The sequence below is a fragment of the Ochotona princeps genome, chromosome 13 (assembly GCF_030435755.1).
Source record: "Ochotona princeps isolate mOchPri1 chromosome 13, mOchPri1.hap1, whole genome shotgun sequence".
NCBI lineage: Eukaryota > Metazoa > Chordata > Mammalia > Lagomorpha > Ochotonidae > Ochotona > Ochotona princeps.
The window spans coordinates 40176269-40196567 of record NC_080844.1 but is presented as its reverse complement, the minus strand read 5'-3'; the positions used below and the strand labels follow the sequence as shown (position 1 = coordinate 40196567).

The 20299-nt window shown below is 46.2% G+C and overlaps 1 protein-coding gene across 1 annotated transcript; it reads right to left on the bottom strand.

The window, feature by feature from the left end:
* Nucleotides 1–2035: 2035 nt before the first annotated feature.
* LOC131481800 (prefoldin subunit 6-like) lies at nt 2036–2680 on the bottom strand. The gene has a single exon (XM_058672061.1). The coding sequence runs from the start codon at nt 2473–2475 to the stop codon at nt 2086–2088; it is 390 nt and encodes a 129-aa protein (XP_058528044.1). The 5' UTR covers nt 2476–2680; the 3' UTR covers nt 2036–2085.
* Between the last annotated feature and the right edge of the window lie 17619 nt (nt 2681–20299).

Genomic DNA, 20299 nt, shown 5'->3' with positions numbered 1-20299 from the left:
GCATTTCCTTGATGTGCACATGCTTTGTGACATGTCATCACGGCAGGTGTTGATCTGTGCACTCAGCATTTCAAATATTTCTGGATGGGAGTGTCTTCTTGACCTTGGCAAAGCTAGCACCGAGGCTAATAAAGCTTTCTTCCGTTGCTCATGGCCAGAGGGAGGCAGGAAAGAGAGATGGCACTGGGACTCAGTCCAAGCCGAGGTGTTCCTGGCTTGTGATAAGCTTTCCTGATGCATTCAGCTCCTTCAGGAGTCACTTCTGCTCGGCCCAACACTCAGTTTAAGAAGAGCTATGTGGAAGGTAGACATCTTCTTTGACTTCATCTCATTGGTCCAAAGTTGAAGTTAAGAAGAGAATTACAGAAACTGTCGGTTGTTTATCGAGTCCTGAGCATTTGGGGCTGATTGTTAGAGAAGTTATTATTGAGCTTCTGGACTTGGTAGTAGAGAGAGCAGTCTGGCGAGTCTGATGCAGCAGGCTGATTTCCTGAGTTGTTTAATGTAGAACAGGTTTGGTTTCCTGGGCAGGTCAAAGGTTTGAATTTTACTTCTATATATAGTTTGACCATTGTCCATTTCCATATTAAGTATCTCAGCAGTTAGCAGTAAACTTGTTTTAGTTTTATCAAACAGGGTAGTACCTCACATTTTTAGCATGTTTTACAGATCATAAAATATATTGTATGTACTTTGGTGATTAAAAGTGCATAGCTTTGGCATCTTCGTTATAAACCTAAGAAACAGGCTTGGAAGGGTCAAGCAATTTTGCAAAGTCACAGAGCTGCTGTAGAGCCTGCTGTGTTTAGGACTGTTTAATTCTTTGGTTCTGGAAACCCATCTGGTTGGCTTTTGTGTGTGTTTGTAAGTTTTTTTCTTTTAGTTATGCATTTAATAGGCAGGAATAGAGAGGGAAGGGGGAGGAAGAAGGAGAGCACTAGACACAGCTTGCTGGTTCAATCCATTGACGCCCACAATCCCAACTGCAGGGGCAGGGCAAGTTTCCCATGGGAGTGGAAGGGACTGCTGCCTCCCAGGGTCTGCATTGGTTGCAAGCTGGAGTTAAGAGCTGGAGCTGAACTCTGGCACTCCATGTAGGTGCAGACATATTAACTGCTGGCTTCAACACTGATCCAAAAAGTGCCCTGGCGTAAACAGTATATTTACTTATTATCCTATCCTACCCTGCAGGGACTTGAACCTGCTACTTCTGAGTTCCAAGACCGTGCTCTGTTTCCTTGAGACACCAGGTTTCCTGTCACTGTCCCTCCAAGTCCCTGCAGGCCTTTGCCAGAGGATGCCAGAGTGGACTGGAATCCAGGGATCTATTTAAACAACAGTTGCCTTTGAAATCTACTCTGTTGCCAAAATTTCTGTTAAGAGAGAATTAGCAAAATGAAAATAGAAATGTGAAAAGTGAAACTTAGGGTTGAATAGCCTACTATCCATTAAGCAATCAGCAATAGCAGCCCAGAAAGTGGAGATAAATGATGAGCATTTTGTGTCTGCGTTTAGCATCTCATTCGAGGCAATTTATATTATACTGTATCCCTTGAACTTCAAAAGTTCATTGATTCCTTTGCTACAGCAAGAATTGCGCAAATGAACCAGATGCATGTCCACTCAACAGCACTGTCACAACAGAGTGTCGGCTTATTCTCTGCAGCCAATTAATTCTGCCTTTCCTAAAGTTACAGAGAGACTTTTTTAATCCTCCAACAAAAAGCTGTCTGCATAGTTTATGTTAATACGAGCCTGCGGGTGGCCAAGGCCTGCTTTTTGGAGTGGAGGCCAATGGCTGTGCAGACTACTGAGATGCAGTAGGGCTCCAGCTTGAGAGAAAAGAAACTGCTGAAGCAAGAAACAAATTGGTCCTCTACTCTTTGTGGATGTCCCTTTGTGAGCCTTGGCTTCTTGGGCCTCAGCCAGGGTCCTCCTTCCACACCACCTCCCAGGCTCTGCTCAGCTTGGAAGGGGGATTTTTTTTTTTTTTTTTTTTTTTTTTTTTTTGGAGCCAGGCATTCTCACATTTTATTAGCTATTATAGTCCAGACCCTAGAGTTACCCCCACCCCACCCCATGAAGTCAGGCTTTCCCAGGTGCTCCTGCCTTTGCTGCCTGGGCCCGCTGGAACTCCTGCTGCAGCTGGGCAAGGGTTTCCCTCTGCTGCTCCGACTGCCGCTCCAGGTCCCGGAGCTGGGATTCGTATCGCTTAATTTCAGCAGTGATGTAGTCCAGCCTCTTGCCCATGGTGGCCCGCGCCTCCCCCAGCTCCTGCTTAACCAGCACGGGGCCCAGAAGTTTGAAGACCACGTTGGATCCATCCAGTAGAGCCAGTTCCTCCTTCACGATGTTGTTTTCTGTTAACTGTGCTTCCAGCTTCTGTCTCCCTGACATGGATTTACTCAAGTCCTTCTGTAGCTGTTGGTACTTCTCCACTTCTCCCTGCAACTTCTTCTGGATCAGCTCGGCCATGGTGGGGAGGCAAGCCCGAGAGGGGCGGGAGCAGCTCGCTGGCTCTCACCCCCGGCAAGGTGCCGAGCCCTCTTTCCAATCCGGCCTAGGACCCGGCAGTCCTCTTGACAAGAGGCAGCTCCTTGGGGGTACCGCAGCGTCTCTCTGTCCGGGATGTCTAATCTACCTGACCCTGGGGGATGGAGGGCGACGACAGATAAAATCCCTCTTTCGGAAGGGGGATCTTGAAGTGAGTGTCAAAGGCCCTCCAATTCCAAATCGTAGATCATTCGAAGCAAGAGCACTTCTCAGCACAAAACAAGCCCTTTGATTCACCACTTGAATTCTACATCATGGGTAGACCTGCAACAGATAATTTGGTCCGTTCCTTTAGCTTGTGGTGAGGGAGATGTTAGTAAGGGTGATATGTCTATCGTATGGATGAATTATCTGAGTTTCTGCATGAGATGAATGGAGGTTTGAACCAAATCGGCAGTCTCCCATGGCACTGCCCACCGCCACATCCTCTTTGTGGACAGCACAGAGTTCTTTATCCCCAGCGTTGTGCCTCACATGCTAGAAACCCAAAACGCTTTATCCAAGAAATGGGCTTGTTTAAATGGTGGTTCGGCTCCTCCTCCATCTAAAATCTGATTTAGCCCACACCGCTGCTATAACCCTTGACACAAACCAAGTCCCTGCAAAGCATGCCGCTCTGGTTTAAGGATTCTCTTGAGCTGAAGGTAATTATGAAACAGCAGACAGGACCAGCTCTGTGCCCTACCCCATCTGATGAAAACATGAGGAGGGTTTTCCTGGTGCAGTCACAGTAAATGTCTCCCCAGAGATGTTTGTGAGACATGGCACATGCACGCCTTCTCAGCAATTCTTTTTTTTTTTTTTTAAGATTTATTTATTTTCTATTACAAAGTCAGATATACAGAGAGGAGGAGAGACAGAGAGGAAGATCTTCCGTCCGATGATTCACTCCCCAAGTGAGCCGCAACGGGCCGAGGCTCCCAGTTTCAACCTGGTTTAGCCCTAAATGTTGCAGGTATGTGGGGAGTGAACCAATGGATGGAAGATCTGTTTCTGTCTGCCTTTCAAGAGGATGAAAATACATCAAAGTAGACAAAATACCAAATATATGTTGAGCACTCCCGATACTTAATATACATGATTTCATGTCATGTTCCCACCTGACCCTATGAAGTGGTTACGATTATCTCTTATAAACAGGAGCGTTGAGGCTCACACGTGTGAGGGAAAGGAAGTGCACTGGAGAGTTCAGTAGAGTCTAGCTTCAGTGAGTATGTTCGTCAGTGGGGACTGTCTGAAGCAAGGGCAGGTGTGGGGCCTTTGAGCCACAGGCAGAGAAGGGAAGGAGCTATCAGAGTGCCCAGGGACATTCTTATGATGTGCGCCAGCAGAGTGGTTCTTGGCAAGACCTGCAGCACAAAAAGGAGGAGAGATTTCAGAGTACAAAAGGCTGGAGGGGTTTCTTAACTTCCACTGTGTTCTCAGGACACGGGTAAAAGTCAATATTATCAGAAGGTTAAGTGACTGCTAGTCCAACCTCAGCCAGTAGGTGAGCCAGATTTACTGGCAACGTTCACTCTGGGTTTGGAGCCAGAACATCCGTTTTTATCAAAATAGAGATTAAATGACTTTCATCCAAGAAAATCCAGGCCAAAGGAAGATTCCAAAGAGCAAACCCCGTGTGGAGATGTCCCGTGGGCCTGGGTGTAACTGAAGGAGGATCCGTATTGGAGGAAAGCAGCATACTGAGGCTAGGATGAGGCTCCCTGGCTGAGAGAGAGCCCCAGCTCTGTGCAGGCAAAGAGAAGCACCAAGAAGTAGCGAAAGGTTCTGGGCAGAAGCGGGCTCTGCCTTCCTGAAGACCTTCAATACACTCCCACCCCCACCCGCCTCCTCCCTGTTCGACTGGGACAGACACATGGGGAACAGCTATGCAGGGAATCCCTGCTGAGTGCTTGGGTGATCCAAGCAGCTGGGCAGGCAGCTATCCTGCTTCTTGCTCATTAGCCATGATTGTTAGACTCATTAAGCAAGTTCAGGACCTTTACTGCTTTGTTGACTGAAGGGTAAACTGAAAATGAGTTTTTATACTTGGGCAGTTTAATAATTAAAAGGGAAGTGGTTCTGTGCTTTCTCATGTGTAGGGTCACAGATGAACTTCCACTGGGTTGGCAGTGCCAGTGTCTGCTCATTTAAAAACACTGGGTACAAGCCATGTGCTGGCTGTTGACCTGGGCTCTTCTGTGACTGCAATGGACAAATATGCCCTCACTCCTTCTGGAGCTTACATTATAGCAGAAGAAGGAGATGTTAAATACACATGTTGTGCAGAATGATAGAACACAATATGTTATAGAAAAAAAATGAAGCAAGGTAAGTGGGCTTAGAAGTGGCAGGTAGGGGCCCGACGCAGTAGCCTAGCAGCTGAAGTCCTCACCTTGCAGGCAACGGAATCCCAAATGGGCGCCAGTTCTAATCCTGGCAGCCCTGCTTCCCATCCAGCTCCCTGCTTGTGGCCTGGGAAAGCAGTTGAGGACGGCCCAAGGCTTTAGGACCCTGTACCCATTTAGGAGACCTAGAAGAGGCTCCTGGTTCCTGGCTTTGGATTGGCTCATTTCCAGCTGTTGTGGTCACTTGGGGAATGAATCATCGGATGGAAGATCCTCCTCTATCTCTCTCCTCCTCTGTGTATACCTGACTTTCCAATAAAAATAAAATAAATCTTAAAAAAAAAAAAAGATAGGAGCCATGGGGTTGCATTTAAAACACGGTGATTGGTTGAAATGTGAGGAAGGGTGTTTCAGAATGAGGAAGGAGCTGGTGCAGATGCCCTGGCATAGGAATGTGCCAGGCAGGTTTAAGAAACAGCAAAAGGTTTAAGAAACAGCGATGGCCTAGCGGCTAAACTCCTCACCTTGAACACCCCGGGATCCCATATGGGCGCCTGTTCTAATCCCAGAAGCTCCACTTTCCATCCAGCTCCCTGCTTGTGACCTGGGAAAGCAGTCGAGGACAGCCCAAAGCCTTAGGATCCTGCACCCATGTGGGAGACCTGGAGGAGGTTCCTGGATCCTGATTCCTGATCGGCACAGCATTGGTCGTTGCGGCCACTTGGGGAGTGAATCATTGGACGGAAGATCTTCCTGTCTGTCTCTCCTCCTCTCTGTATATCTGACTTTGTAATAAAAAATAAATAAATCTTAAAAAAAAAAAAACCAGAGAGGTCTGGCTGAAGCAGTGGAAGGAGGGGAGTGAGCATACGAGAAGAGGGCAAAGAGGGGTTGGGGCAGGTGCCCAGGATGCAGGCCTTTGAAAGGCTTGTGAATGAAGTGACATCTGTTGTCACCGTGTTTTACAACTATCATCCTTATTTCTGCTTGATTTGGGAGAACGTGGATTGGTTCTTTCGGAGTCACGAGGGACCAAAGAAACCAGCCTAGAATAGGAAGGCTGAGGTCCAGGTGTCCCTCCCGGGCAGTTGTCAGACACAAAGCCTGGGGTGTGGTTGGAGGTTAAGGGTAGAGTCAGGGTGGCAAGGGGGACAAGGTATGGCTAATCTGTCTTCCTCTTTGGGAGATTGCTGGTGAGAGCCGAGACCCTTTCCGTGGGTTCCCGGGCGCCTCGGGCTTGACTAGTTCTAGCACCTGTCCATTCCATCCTGGTTGTTTATCAGGTTTCCCTCCTAAACCCAGCTCCGCCAGGTTAGGGCTCCTGTCTCGTTTACTTACCCTTTTTGCCCCCACCAAGACATGAAACTCAATTCTGATATATAAGTAAACAGAGAGGGATCAGTAAATGAGAAACAACAGCTGACTGTTGTTGAATGCTTACTGTGTGCTGGACACCAGCTCTTCCTTCTGTTTGCAGTAACTCACTGAATTCCCTCAGAAACTCTTAGAAACAGAGACGATCACCATCCCACTTCAGCAACTGGTGGATTGAGGTTCAGAGAGGCCAAGTAGCTCAACTTTGCCCTGTAAGTAAAGAAGCCACAGTTTAGCATAGGCAGAGGTCATGTGACAAGATGGATGGATGGATGGGCGGATGGATGGATGGGGTGAGTATTTGGCCCAATGGCTTGATTCTTTCCCTTCCAGCTTCCTGCTAACGTGGACCCTTGGAGGTAGTGTGTGATGGTTCAAGTAATTGGGACCCTGTGACCTACATCAGGGATCTGAACTCATTTCTGGCTACTGGGCCCCAGCTTCAGTCTGCTCCATCCCTGTCTGTCACTGGCATCTGGGCAGTGAACCCGTGACCAGGAGATACCTCCCTGTCTCTCTCTGCCATCTTTTTCAGTCTGTCTTTTAAATTAATATAATTTAAAAATCCAAGATGTATGAGCAGATAGATGGGTGGATGGATAGACAGATAAGTGGAACATGTCAGCATTATGATGCAAGGTTTGCAGTTAGGGTTAACAGAAGTAGACAAGGATGCGAGAAACATTAAAAATTGTGTTTATGGCTTGGTGTGGTAACCTAGTAGCTAAAGTCACCTTGCAAGAGCAGAGATCCCATATGTGTGCCAGTTCATATCCCGGCTGCTCCACTTCCCTTCTAGCTGTACTGCAGTAGAGGGCGGCCCAAAGCCTTGGGACCCTGTACCTCTGTGGGAGACCCGGGAGAAGCTCCTGGCTCCTGGTTTTGGATTGGCTCAGTTCTAACTGTTACAGCCACTTGGGGAGTAAGCCAGCGGATGGAAGATCTTTGTCTTTGACTTTCCAGTACAAGGAAATAAATCTTAAAATTTGTATTTACTTGTTGTAATTTGATTGTATTAGTTAATAAAAAAAAAAAAAACGCAAGGGCTGAAAGTTTCCACCTGCTGTTGATAGGAAGATGGAGGTATGGGGAGTAAGTAGTTCAGTTGCTTAACACGTAGGTAAGGACTGCTTCCGACCTGCCTGGCACATTCTCACATCTTTCTCATCTTTACTCAAGTGGCATCTTTTCTCCTTGAGGTCCCTACTGGCTATGCTATCTAAACCTTCCCTTCCGCTCTCCATATACACGTTTTCTATGAACCCTTTCCTGTTTAGCTTTCTTCTTAGCACTCATCATGAGGTAGCCGAGCATATATTTCCACTTATGTGTCAAATTTATTCTCTCTGCCTTCACCACTAAATGCAAGATCTTAGTGAAGCGAAGGTCTTGGTTACTGTGTCTGCAGTGTGTAGATCAGAGTTGGACCGAAGATGTGTGTTAAGTGATTGAATGTGTCGTGTCTTAGAACTCTGAAATTGAAGAGCATTATTTTGTGATGGGCAAAAGACCCACAGCTCAAATAACACGAAGAGGAAAGGAAGGCAGACAGGCAAGCACGATGCTCACCATTAATAATGGAAACCCCAGCAGCTGCTTCAAGTTAGTTACTGATCTTCTAACTGACCAGCCTAATCAAAGTAGCTCCTCCGTTTTCACTGCAGGGTTTAATTACAGATGTGTAGGTTTTTGAATGGTGAAGGGTTTGCAAGTTCTGTTTGCTGGTTGTTAGAAAACATTGGCTCCTTGCAGTTCTAAAGAATTAAACCTTTGTAACATTCAAAGCATAGGATTCACTCTAGGGACAGCAAACTAATCTTTTATAGATTCTGATTTGGCTGAATTTTATTAGAAAATTGTGTACAAACTTCATTTGCCATGTGGGAGCTTTTAAAATTCAGTTTTCTAGTTCTTTTTTTTTTTTTTCCCCTTGGCTGTTTTCTGAGTTCTTGGTGATTAATTAAATTTCATTTCTTCTCCACCCAAATTTTCACAAAATGCCCCGTCACACTAGCAGATCTTGGCATGTCTCATGAAGGTTTTTAAAAAAGAATTTTCCTTCAGTAGATACGTTCAATGTGTTCTTGGAGATTAAAATTAAAGCCTAAAAGATATTCATGCAGCTATCTAAAGGCTTTTTTTAAATGTTAAAAGACCTTAAAATGTAAAGATCATAATTAATTACTATCTTGTATCTCTTGGATTTAAGTTAGACCAACTTGCTGTGTGTGTGTGGGGGGGGGATGTCAAGGTTTAATCAGGAGACTTGGTGCTGCCATCTGATGAAAACTTTGTAAATGTTCAAGTTTTGGCCTTTTCTGCATTGATTCACCAAACAGATCTGAGGAGTGTTCTGGGCTGTGGCCCTCATGGCACCGACCCTTCCATCAGCACAGTTCTTATGCTTGTGTTTCCGAATGGCTTCACAAAAATGTTAATAACAGCCCATGAGAAGAATGTAAGTTGATTCACTGTTCAACCACTATTGAGCTTGCTGACAGGGCTTCAATGCCAGTGAAGGATTAAGGCTGTGAACATAACTGGCACGGATCGACTCTCACAGCATGTATTTGTAGTGGAGAGAAAGACAACAAGCTGATAAATCAGTGAGCAACACACTGAAGTATAGGACTGGTACTTTAAATAAATGTGGCAGGGAGTGGTGGGAGAGGGGTGTGTCTGGTGGTTATAGCTTGACTGCTTAGTGATGCCTCTCTAAAGGGGTAAAATGTGGCCTGGGACCTGAATGAGAGAAATAAAATTAGTTTGGAAAGATGTGCTGAGAAGACAAATAGTGGCAGTCAGCATTTCATGACCTAAATAGGGCTATCAGTTATACATCCACATTTTTCACTTCTCCCCACATGCACCTGCTGCCCCAAATGGGTGTGGGCTCAAAGTGCCAACCCTTACTCACTCCTCCATAGAGGTAAGATAGTCCTCACAAGCCCCAAGTCACCCTTCACAAACCCCAAGAGTCTAAGTACTTCTCACCCACAAATCCTGGTATTCCTTAAATGACAGTCATTGTGAGTGGCAGTGAAGCAAGAGGAATATTCTACGGCATGGTTGGGGCATCGTGGAAAGTCACCTACCCATTTTACACCCCTTGAGCATGAAGAAAGAGGACGGAGTGATGGGAGAGGAAGACTCTGCCCAAGACAGAATCACATAAGTCATGCTTGTGAGATTCCGGACTTGGGCACCTGCTGAGTGGGGCAAGTCTGACAGCTGACAGTCATTTAGTGCATCACATTGATACGTTGGAAATCTGAATAAATCCTTTAGGAAGGTGTCTCTGCTTATTTCTGGTGAGGAACATAGAAACCCAAAACTGTGTTTTGGAGTCAGGAAGGAACGCCCTAGAGCCGCCACCCTGCGTCCCAGGAGCCTTCCCACCCCACACTCCTGCCGCCAAGGCTGCAGGTTCTATGACTCTGGGATACTCAGTCCTTTCCCATCTGCCTGCACAAACATTGGCCACTATTCAAGGCCATCACCTCCCTGAAGTTTTTCCCAGGGATTCTGGCCTCTCACAGTCTCTGCTGTGTGCAGTGAATCACGCTTGGGGTCTCTGACTTGATAGATCTGCGTTGATTTTCTTAAAAGAATACAGGTTTACATCACATTTTTCTAGTTCTCTCAGACATTCTGGTTTTAATGTTTGTATTTAAACAGGCGTTTGATACTTGTCCATACTTTTAGGGTGTAATGTGGGATTTACTATAACCATGCAATGTGCAGTGGTCACATGAAGGCAATTGGCATATCTATCACCTTGTACATTTATGCTTTCTTTGTGTTGGTAACGTTGAAAATCCTTTCTGCTGGCCATTTGGACATATACAACTAATTGTTGTCGACCATAACTGCCCTATGGCACTATGGAATGTTAGAAGTTATTCTTCCTATTCACCTGCACCCCAGTACCCACTAACTGCTTTCTCCAGCTCTGCCTGCTTATAAAATTCCTTTCCCAGAGCTATGCTCAGCCTGGTCAAGCTGCTTCCGAGGCACACATGGAAGGCTCCAGGGGAAGGGAAAAGAGGGTGGGCGGGCGGCTCGAGAGAGGACTGTCTCCTCCTCCACCTTCTTTGTCGACTTTGGAGAAACCTTTTTCAGCTTACATAAAGCTCTTCTAGTTCTAGGTTGCTGTTCACAGTGTGGAAGGTTCTCAAACCCCAACATGGTAGAATTACCCAGAAAGCTACCGGAAATGCAGCCCTGGGGGATCAGTCCCTCACCCTGTGTTCTCATGTTGCATTTGTGACGGGCACCCTCCTGTCTGCCATGAAGCACTTTCGTGATGCAGAGTGAGCTATCAGGGTCCACCTTTGCCTCCTTTCTTATAACAGGATGCTCTATTTCAAGATAGGACCCTAAAATTCTCCGCCAAACATTTACTTAGCCCAGATATCCTACAAGGTATAAGGACTAGAGCCATAAAAATATGTGGATCACACACTGAAATTGTTTGCTAATCATCTGAAATTTGCATTTATCAGGCAGTGGCAGGTAGAAAGGGAAGTGGAGAAGGAGGGAAATTGTAGCCAGCTGGGTCCTCAGGCAAGCAAAGTTGGGCAGGATGTTAATTAGAGAGCCAAGTGGGAGGGAGGTGGGGGAAGCTGAGTTGGGCTGAGAAAGAAGCAACTGGCACTGCAGCCCACCGGCTGTAGCTCCTTCCCCAGATCACATCGTCCTGGGCTGAAATGATGCCTTGGCTTCCAGGCCCTGTTGGGTTCAATCTCTGGGAAGGATGTGACCTTGGCAAGGTAGAAGATCCTGAAGGGACAAGCAGCTCTCTACTGCCGGCATTCCCAGCAGCCAGCGAGACATTCCTTGAAGTTGGGGAATCTCGATGTCCCCCACCTGAGACTGGGGCTAGCCATGAAGCCCGGGTGGGATCCCAGCATTACAAACATGTCTCCTTTTTTGTTTGAGAAAGTGTCCTACCTGGACAGAGTGCAGTTTCTTTGGTTTGGCAAGAACCCTGTGGTCCACAATCACGCATCCCCACTGGCTCTTCTCAGCTGGTTCACAGGGCTATATTTTTATAGTGGGGAAATTGCACACTTTCACAAGCCCAGACTAAAATTCTGAGAAGTGAACGAGCAGTTCGCAGTGAACCTGTCCGGAGTCCAGGAAGAGAGCTGAGGAAAAGCAGGGAACACTGGCCATCACGAGCTGAGGGGACAGAGTGTGGGCAGGACACTACACCTGACACTCTCTGAGCTCCCCGAGGTGACCTGTCTCCAATTCATTTGTTCTGCCTGTGGTCATGGAAAGAAGGGTCGTCCCCACTTGGCAGAGTTGCAGGGAGCTTTCCGTTAGTACCAGCAGAGTGAAGATGGAACAGCTGTTCTTGTTTCTGAATATGTTGGAGATTTGTACTTTTTTACATTTTCTGGTGTCTCTGCTTTTTCTTAAGACAGGCATTACAGTCTCTCTTCTCCCTACATCAATAATTTATTTTTTAAACTACTGGTTCACATAGCAACCTCAAAGGTTAACATCTCATATAGGCCGGAGCAATTTTCAGAAACTATTTATGATATAATAGTCAGATCTTCTTCATCTTCCCTGAAAAGAGCTACTTAAAACATTCCAAACACATGTGCGCGCACACACAAACACACACACACATGCTGATGGTGGCGTGTGGGATTTTGCAGATTGTTAATGTACCTTGTTACATTATGGATAGGGAAGAATTTCTCGAGAGTTGTAGGCATAGCATCATGCTAGGGGATGTGCAACTATGGAAAAGGAGGCATTCCCCAACAACACTCCAAACTGGTTGAAGGCATTATTATAGAACCCTCAGATTGGTTCTGCTCAGCTGACTTGCAGAAAGCCAATCACTGACATTGGAGTGGTGTAAGAAAGTGGGTCAGGTAGCTATTGCTGAATTCCTGGACTCCACAAGGAGTTAAAGGGTGCAGGTTCTTGTGGATTGAAATGGGAGCTGAGAGGTGCATGGTCAGCTCGTGCCAACAGTGCTTTGATTGGTCATTGATGCTGTGCTCTTTAGGGCATGGATCATGCCGGGTGGGCTCCAGTTGGCCAAGGGGTTATGTGAAGGTTGCGTAATTCTGCCCAGATCTGGAATTTACCTTCACAGATCACTCCAGGACAACACTGGCCATAAAGTTTCTTATCTAATGGTGAACCAAATGACTGTGAGTCTGGCAATTAAAATCTTCTAAGAACAGCAGGCTCACTCCCTCAAGTCAGTGAATTCCTTTGGACAGAGAACATGCAAAGACATCTCCTGCTAGCCTGCAGCAGTGAGAGTAATATTTTTCTGTTATAAAGTTTCAGGGGGTCCCCTTGGGCCACAAACTTCCTCACATTTGTCAGATGTTTGAGATTCACTCTCTTTATCTCTTGATTTCACAGAGGAGGAACGCAGATTGAGAGAAAAATGATTCTTGGGAGAACAAATGTCGGGGCTGAATGTGGATGTGGAGTGGCATAAAAATGTATTCTACTATGAAGAACAAAATTGCAACGACTGGCCCCAGTTTCTTCCCTCTGGATTCATTTGTGCCATTCCTCTTCCCCAAGGGCTGCTCCCTCCTGTGCCTGAGCATGCCCGGGGACCAAGGCAAGCCTCTTCCAGCAAGAGGGACAGGAATCTGGCAGGAGGATGCAACCTGGTTGCACTGCAGTGACTCTTCCTAAGCCTCCCTCCTCTCCAGCTTCCTTCAGCAGGTGTCCGACCCACCTCTTGTGCTGAAACCCTTCAGGCTTTCTTCTCCTTTCTTCCATAATTCTTTCTCATGCCTAATTTCTTTCTAACCTTTAGTAGAGCTAAAATAAAGCATATGGAATTTGAAATGGACAGAGTCAAGGTGTACTTTGAATGTGTTGTTCACAATCATCCTGTTCTCTTGTTGATCCCTTAATCATTATATAATGATCTTTTCTGTTTCTTTTCGTAATAGTCCTGTCTTAAAGGAATTTTTTCCCCTCTGATGTCAGTATATATATATTTCTGCTTGCCTTTTCTGATTTCATATAATATCTTTTTCCATTCTTTCACTTTTAGTCCGTGTGTTTCTCTGCTGACGAAATGCTTTTCTTATAGATAACGTAGCATTGGGTCATTTTTATTCAGCCAGTCTGTATCTTTTAACTGTGGGGAATTATGGTCCATTTATATTTGATGTTATTAAAGGTAAGTAGTGACTTTGGCATACCATTTTCTTCAATATTTCTTTGTTTTGTTCTCTTGCTATTGGGTTTTATACTTTAGGTATTTTCATCACAGTGGTTATGTTTCTTTGTCTCTGTATATGTGTCTACATGTTGGATATAAGTATATTTTTGAGGCTGGTCTGGGCATGGTGAGTTTCTGCACTTTTTTATGGGCTTGGAAAGTCCTTAACTCTCCTTTTTTTATGAAAGCGTCACTGGGTAAAGTGTTCTTGGCTACCTGTTACCTTCTTTCAGAACTTGAAAAATTTCTTTCCACTCCCTCCCAGACTGTAAAGTTTCTGTTGAAATATCTACTGCAGAGATTTCTTTACAAGTAAACTGGTGTTTTTCTTTCGAAAATTTTAGAATTCTCTCTTTGTTCTGCTAGTTTGGCTATGGTATGTGATATGGAGAATCTTTTCTGGTCACGTCTGTTTGGGATCCTAGGAACCTCCTCTGCTGGGATGTCCACATCTTTCTCCAGGCTGGGAATGTTGCCAGCAATTTTTTCCTCGCATAGATTTTCTGAACCTTTGCTCTTCTCCTAACCCTCTGGAATTCCCATCATTCAAATATTTGTTAATTTAATGTTGTTCCCAAGATCTCAGAACACGCCTTCATTTCTTTTTCTCCTTTTTTTTGTTTGCAGACTGGGGTATTTTCAAAGACCTTTCTTCAAGTTCAGATAGTGAGTTTTTTTTTCTGCTTTGTGTAAGTCTGTTGTTAAACGTTTTCATCTGTGTTTTTATTTGACATATTTAACTCCTCATCTCTATGGTTTCTGTTGGGTTATTTTTCAAGATCTGTTCAAATTTTTCATTCATATCATACATTGATTTTCTAGTTTCAGTTAAACATATATATCCTTTTTCATCTCTGAATATCTTTATACAGATTTGTTTATTTTCAGGCATTTGTGAATTTTCCCTTTAAAAAAAAAAGATTTATTTTTGTTGGAAAGGCAGATTTATAGAGAGAAGAGAGACAGAGAGAAAGGATATCCCATCCTCTGGTTCACTCTCCAAGTGGCCACAAAGGCAGGAGTTGAGCTGATCCGAAGCCAGGAGCCAGGAGCCTCTTCTGGGTCTCCCACGTGGGTACAGGGTCCCAAGGCTTTGGGGCCGTCCTCGACTGCTTTCCCAGGCCACAAGCAGGGAGCTGGATGGGAATTTAAGTAGTTAGGACATGAACTGGTGCATGCCAGCACAGAATTTAGCCACTGGCTCATTGTGCAGGGCTCCAATTTCCCTTTCTTTGCAATCTGTTACTAACCTGTTGCTGCCTTAGGGGACAGGATCCTTTTTGAGGTGTTACATTGCCTTGCTTTTCATGCTGTCTGCATCCCTGCATTGATATTTCTGCATGTGGCAGGTCATTTTTGTTTCTTTTGTTTTCAAAGGGTGGCTTTTGCTGACGGAGGTTTTCTTTTCTGAAGACGTGCCCGCACACGAATGCTCATTTGGCAGGCTCTGGCTGCGGTTACAGCTGGGTGATGTGTTTACGTGTCACTGTAATGTATGGTAGCAATGGGAAGGAGAGAGCGAACTGGGTCCCTGGGGGATTGTTTAGGTCCTTGGCATGCATAGCTTTGTTTTCTCTCCATGCAAGGGTTTGAAGCTTATGGACTGGCACTGGGACACAGGAGGTGCTGCAGACTGGGAGGCATGCCTAGTGTTGAGCACCAAGGGAGCCTTAGAGTCACAGGACTCACGAGTTGGATTTATGAGTCCCTGTGGCAGTGAGGATGCCTTGGTTGGTAGAGCAATGGGAAGGAGTGGGGAGGCATGGGCCCAAGTCCAACAGCAAGTGCCCCCACCTCTCTGGAAGCGTACAGTGCGGCATGGACTATTCTGGAAGGTCTACTCGGATTCATGATCTTTGTGTTTTTTTTTTTAAGATTTATTTTATTTTTATTACAAAGTCAGATATCCTGAGAGGAGGAGAGACAGAGAGGAAGTGGAGCTGCCGGGATTAGAACCAGCAGCCATATGGGATCAAGGCGAGGACCTTAGCCACTAGGCCACGCTGCCGAGCCCCGATCTTTGTGTTTTGAAATGCCCAAGGGCCTCAGTGGTGGGGACGTGCAGCAGCTTCTGTTCCTAGGACAGGATGGCTTCTGACGGTGACCGCTTCCTCAGCGCCATCCAAGATACACACTGCAGCTGTGCCCTGGGTGCTGTGGGGAAGAGGCTGGGATTTTCCTCTCTGAATCTGCAGGGGGCTGTCTTTACCGGGTCCTGCTCCTTGTTAAGGGAGGTCTCCTCCTGTGGCAGTTGAGCAAATGGACTCTGCTGAGACGCCCCGTTGCCCTCCCCGCTGCACTGGGGTTTCCCCGGTCAGGCAGCCAGGTGTCAGTCGCCTGCGGCTGTTGCTGTCGGTGCACTGCCAGCCCACTGCCAGCCCACGTCCCAGATCCTGCTGGGCCCCTGCTGTTCCAGCACGATCACGTGCTCTTCCTTGCATGCTCACCTCAGGACGCAGCCGTGGATCTGTTTGTTGAGCCTCCTCTGTGCAGGGTGAAGAGAAAACTGGGCACTTCTATTTGGTCATCTTGAAAGTCAGATTGCACTTTTTCTAATTTAACTTTTTAGAATTTTAGACCAATAAAAAATGCCTCTCCTAATTACATAGTGTAGTACATTGTAACAATGTATTCATTCATGTTACAATCACCATGATCAGGATGTTGTAGGGTTTTTGACCCGGAATAAGGCAGCAAACTCAATTCTTGTCTCACAGGAAAGAATTTTCATGTGGACACAGTTTAGCTTTAAAGCAAGATTTATTAGAAAAGCTGAGAAAGGAGACTCCCGTCCTAGTGACAGGAGGGGGCTCTAAGATAGAAAGGACCCTTACCCCCTGCCATAGTGGCAGGAGGAGAAGTGGAAGAAAAAACCTGTATTAGTGGTGGTAGGGAAAGCATCTTTTTTTTTTTTTTTTTAAAGATTTTTATTGTTATTGGAAAGCCGGATATACAGAGGAGGAGAGACAGAGAGGAAGATCTTCCATCCGATGTTTCACTCCCCAAGTGAGCCGCAACGGGCCGGTACGCGCCAATCCGATGCCGGGAACCAGCAACCTCTTCCGGGTCTCCCACGCGGGTGCAGGGTCCCAAAGCTTTGGGTCGTCCTCAACTGCTTTCCCAGGCCACAAGCAGGGAGCTGGATGGGAAGTGGAGCTGCCGGGATTAGAACCGGCGCCCATATGGGATCCCGGGGCTTTCAAGGCGAGGACTTTAGCCGCTAGGCCACACCGCCAGGCCCCGGGAAAGCATCTTTTAAAGGTTTACCTCAAAGATGTTTCTCCATAAACAAGAGAATTCCTGGTTTCCATGGTACCTGGCCTTGGGACAAAAGGCCCAGAAAGGTGTCACTGGCCAACTTCCTTGGTCCCTTTCTAATGATAAAGAGACCAGTCTGAACCCTCCCCCTTGGCAATGGCTGGCCCTTCAGGTGGGGAATTGGTATGTTAATGTCGCCCTTGTCTCTTGGGGAAGCGTGTTCCTGATTGTTAAACTATGCACTTGTCTCAGGAGAGATGTGCTCTGGTGAACCCAAGACAAGGTGGGGAAAATACCCTTTTATATTTGAGAAAAAATGATGACTTGGGGGCCCAGAATACCCTGCCTACTACCCAGTCTAACTCCTCTCTCACCTGCCTTACAATAACATTTTCAGGATTCACCCTTGCTTTGATGAAGGCTGCCTGGTCATTTTATTTCTGAGTGTATGATATAATTTGTTTATCCATTCACTATGGACATTGGGTGGTTCTAAGCATTTGGAGTATACAAGTGTTTATATAAACACTTGTTTTCATTTTCTTGGACAAGTATAATTGCTGGATTATATGGCAAGTGTGTGGTAAAGTTCCTCAGAAATTGAACTATTTTCCAAAGTGGTTACAAAGTTTACATTTTCAGCATTAATGTATGAGGGTCCCAGTTGGTTCCTAGGGGCTAATAATGTTAAGCATCTTCTTATGTGAAGATAGGACATTTGTTATCTGCTGCAAAACTGTTCAAACTTACTACTCATTTCAAATATTGGATAGTGTGTGCTTTTTTGTTACTAGGTTACAAGAGGTTTTTTTTTTTTTTTTTTTTTTTTTTTTTTTTTAAGATTTATTTACTTACTTAGAGAAGAGGAGAGACAGAGAGGCAGATCTTCCATCTGCTGAATCATTCTCCAAGTGGCTGTAATAGCCGGAGCTTAGCTGATCCAAAGCCAGGATCCTCTTCCAGGTCTCCAATGTGGGTGCAGGGTTCCAAGGCCTTGGGCCATCCTCAACTGCCTTCCCAGGCTGCAAGCAGACAGCTGGATGGGAATTAGGGCCACTGGGATTAGAACCAGTGCCCATACGGGATCCTGGTGTGTACAAGGCGAGAACTTTAGCTGCTAGGCTACTGCGCTGGACCTGAGAGGTTTTTTTTAATAGGATCTGGAGACAAGTCTTTCGTTCTATGTGTGTATATATTATGAGCATTTTCTCCCACTATGTAGCTTGACTATTCCTTTTTTTTTTTTTTTTTAAGATATGTTTATTTGAAAGGCAGAGTGTAGGGAGTTATTCGAATATCCCGCCCTGGACCCGGCGCCATTTCCTTCTTTGACATACTTTAACCTGGAAATATTTTGTAAAACAAGCCCATAGGTTTATCTGATGCTTTGGAGTAATTTAACAGTGGGTTAGGACAACTTTATACCAGGTTCTTTTATATATAACTGCTACATTAAGTTACAGAACGAGTTGCATTTTTCTTTCCCTTTTTTTTTTTTTAAGAAACATTAAATCACTTCTCTCTTACCCCACCCCTCTCTGCTAAGGAGCGGGAGTGGGAGGGAAAACTGGAGAAATTTAGGCCCTGAGGGTGGCTTGGTGTGGTTAAGTCAAAAGAAACTGGGAAAGCAAGTTAGGGCAAGGGTTAAAATAGAGAAAAAGGTTTAAACAGAAATGTTTGCTACCCAGTGCGGAGAGCAAAGGGAGACCTTCAGAGGGGGATGGAAGGGAGAGAGAAGGCAAGATGGCGGACAGAGGGATGGGGTGGGGCTGAGACCGCGGATAGGGGAGGATAAGGTGGGGGTTTCTCAGAAAGATGCCATAAGAGGGGGCAAGCACGTGGCGCCAGAACCCTGCAAGAGGGCTGGAAAACTATGGAAAAGACAGAAAGCTGAGAGTGAAGAGGGCATGAGACCTCCCCCCCATTCTTCCAAATGCATGCAGTGGTCAGCTAGATTCCGGAGGATGTCCGGATCCAGAGTGCCACTACCCGGCCACTTGGAGGAGTTAGCTAGGGAATTCTGGGGCCAAGCCACATTACCGAGGCGTGGTAGAGCTTTACTGTTTAGCCAGTTGAAGGGTTTCTAAACTTGAGAGAAGATAGCCCAAGGGGGTGTTGGGAGGAACCTGCGATGAAGATAGATCCCATGATTACGACTCAGGACTGATTACCACAGCAGACCTAGTGGTCCATGGCGACCCAGTGGTCAGAAAAATTGGCTCTTGTAGAAGGTCGTCACCCCCTACGTAAGGGACGAGCCAGGTCCCAAAACACCACCTGTATCCGAAGTCATTAACTCAGCTCAGCAGCGACCCAGAAGTACAGGGGGCCTGGGCCGGGCGGCGTGGTCGTGGTTAAGGTCCTCGCCTTGAACGCGCCGGGATCCCATATGGTCGCCAGTTCTAATCCTGGCAGCTCCACTTCCTCTCTATCTCTCCTCCTCTCTGTATATCTGACTTTGTAATAAAAATGAAATAAATCTTAAAAAAAAAAAAAAAAGGAAATACAGGGCCCCCCCCCCGCCCCGCAGTGACCCAGTGATGGGGGACTTGTAGCCCAGTGACTAAGAGACACAGCACCTGGCCAGGGTTTACAGACTGGTCTCCTAAAAGTGGAAAATCAGACCTAGTTGGTGGAGCGCCAGCATGCCAAGCCACTCCCAAATCTCCAAGGGCTGAGGGAGGGAACCCTACCTATAACAGTGTATCCATGCAAAAACTTAGCTTTCAGAAAGATGGGGAATACCTCGTGTGCTCCACGTGGAGATGGTACCAGGAGCACACTTCTGGCTATGTCATTGCTGGATGGAGGCAGATGCTAGCACGGCTAGGTCAGATGAACTCAGGAACGGCCACGTGGAGGTGGAGATGGAGCCGGCAGGTGAAGGTGAAGTCAGGAACAGGCCGTTGGAGATGAATTCTGGAACCAGTGAGCGGATGGAGATGGATTCTGATGGCTGCTAACGAGTCTCGGTGGTGCAGATGAAGACAGTCATAGATCGCAGTTCTCACAGGTCGGATCCCGGTAGTGGTCGAAGGCCCAAGGTGCATGGCTAAGTGCCCGGGGAAACCAACCGGTCACGGCACCCAATGTTAGTTATTTGAAAAAGTTGGAGTTAAGAGCCAGGTGAAGAGTCTTCCGTCTGTAGACTCACTTCCCACATGGCCTCAAAGGCCAGCATTGGGTCACCCTGAAGCCAGGAGCCTGGAACTACACCCTGGTCTCCTGTGTGGGTGGCAGAAGCAATAGCAGGGAGATGGATTGGAAGCGGAGAACCTGAACTCCAATCAGTGCTCATGGGGTGCTGGTAGTTTTTGCTGGTGGTGGCTTAGTGTGCTGTGCTACAACACTGGCCCGTAGTCATCATTCCTGTGATCATTTCTGTCTTGTTCTTTCCTCGGTTCAATGAACTGATGTATTTATTTACCTGTCGCTTTGTTTCTGTTCTTGGTTTTTGAGCTTGTGCTTCAAGGTGGTTGTTCCTATTTCCAAATATTTGAATCGCATTTGAAATTTTGTTTGTGGTTACTTTTTGGGAAGTGTTTCAGCAGATAAAGTGCTT

Excerpts from the sequence above, each read along its gene's own strand:
- LOC131481800 (XM_058672061.1), bottom strand. The coding sequence starts at position 2,475 with ATGGCCGAGCTGATCCAGAAGAAGTTGCAGGGAGAAGTGGAGAAGTAC.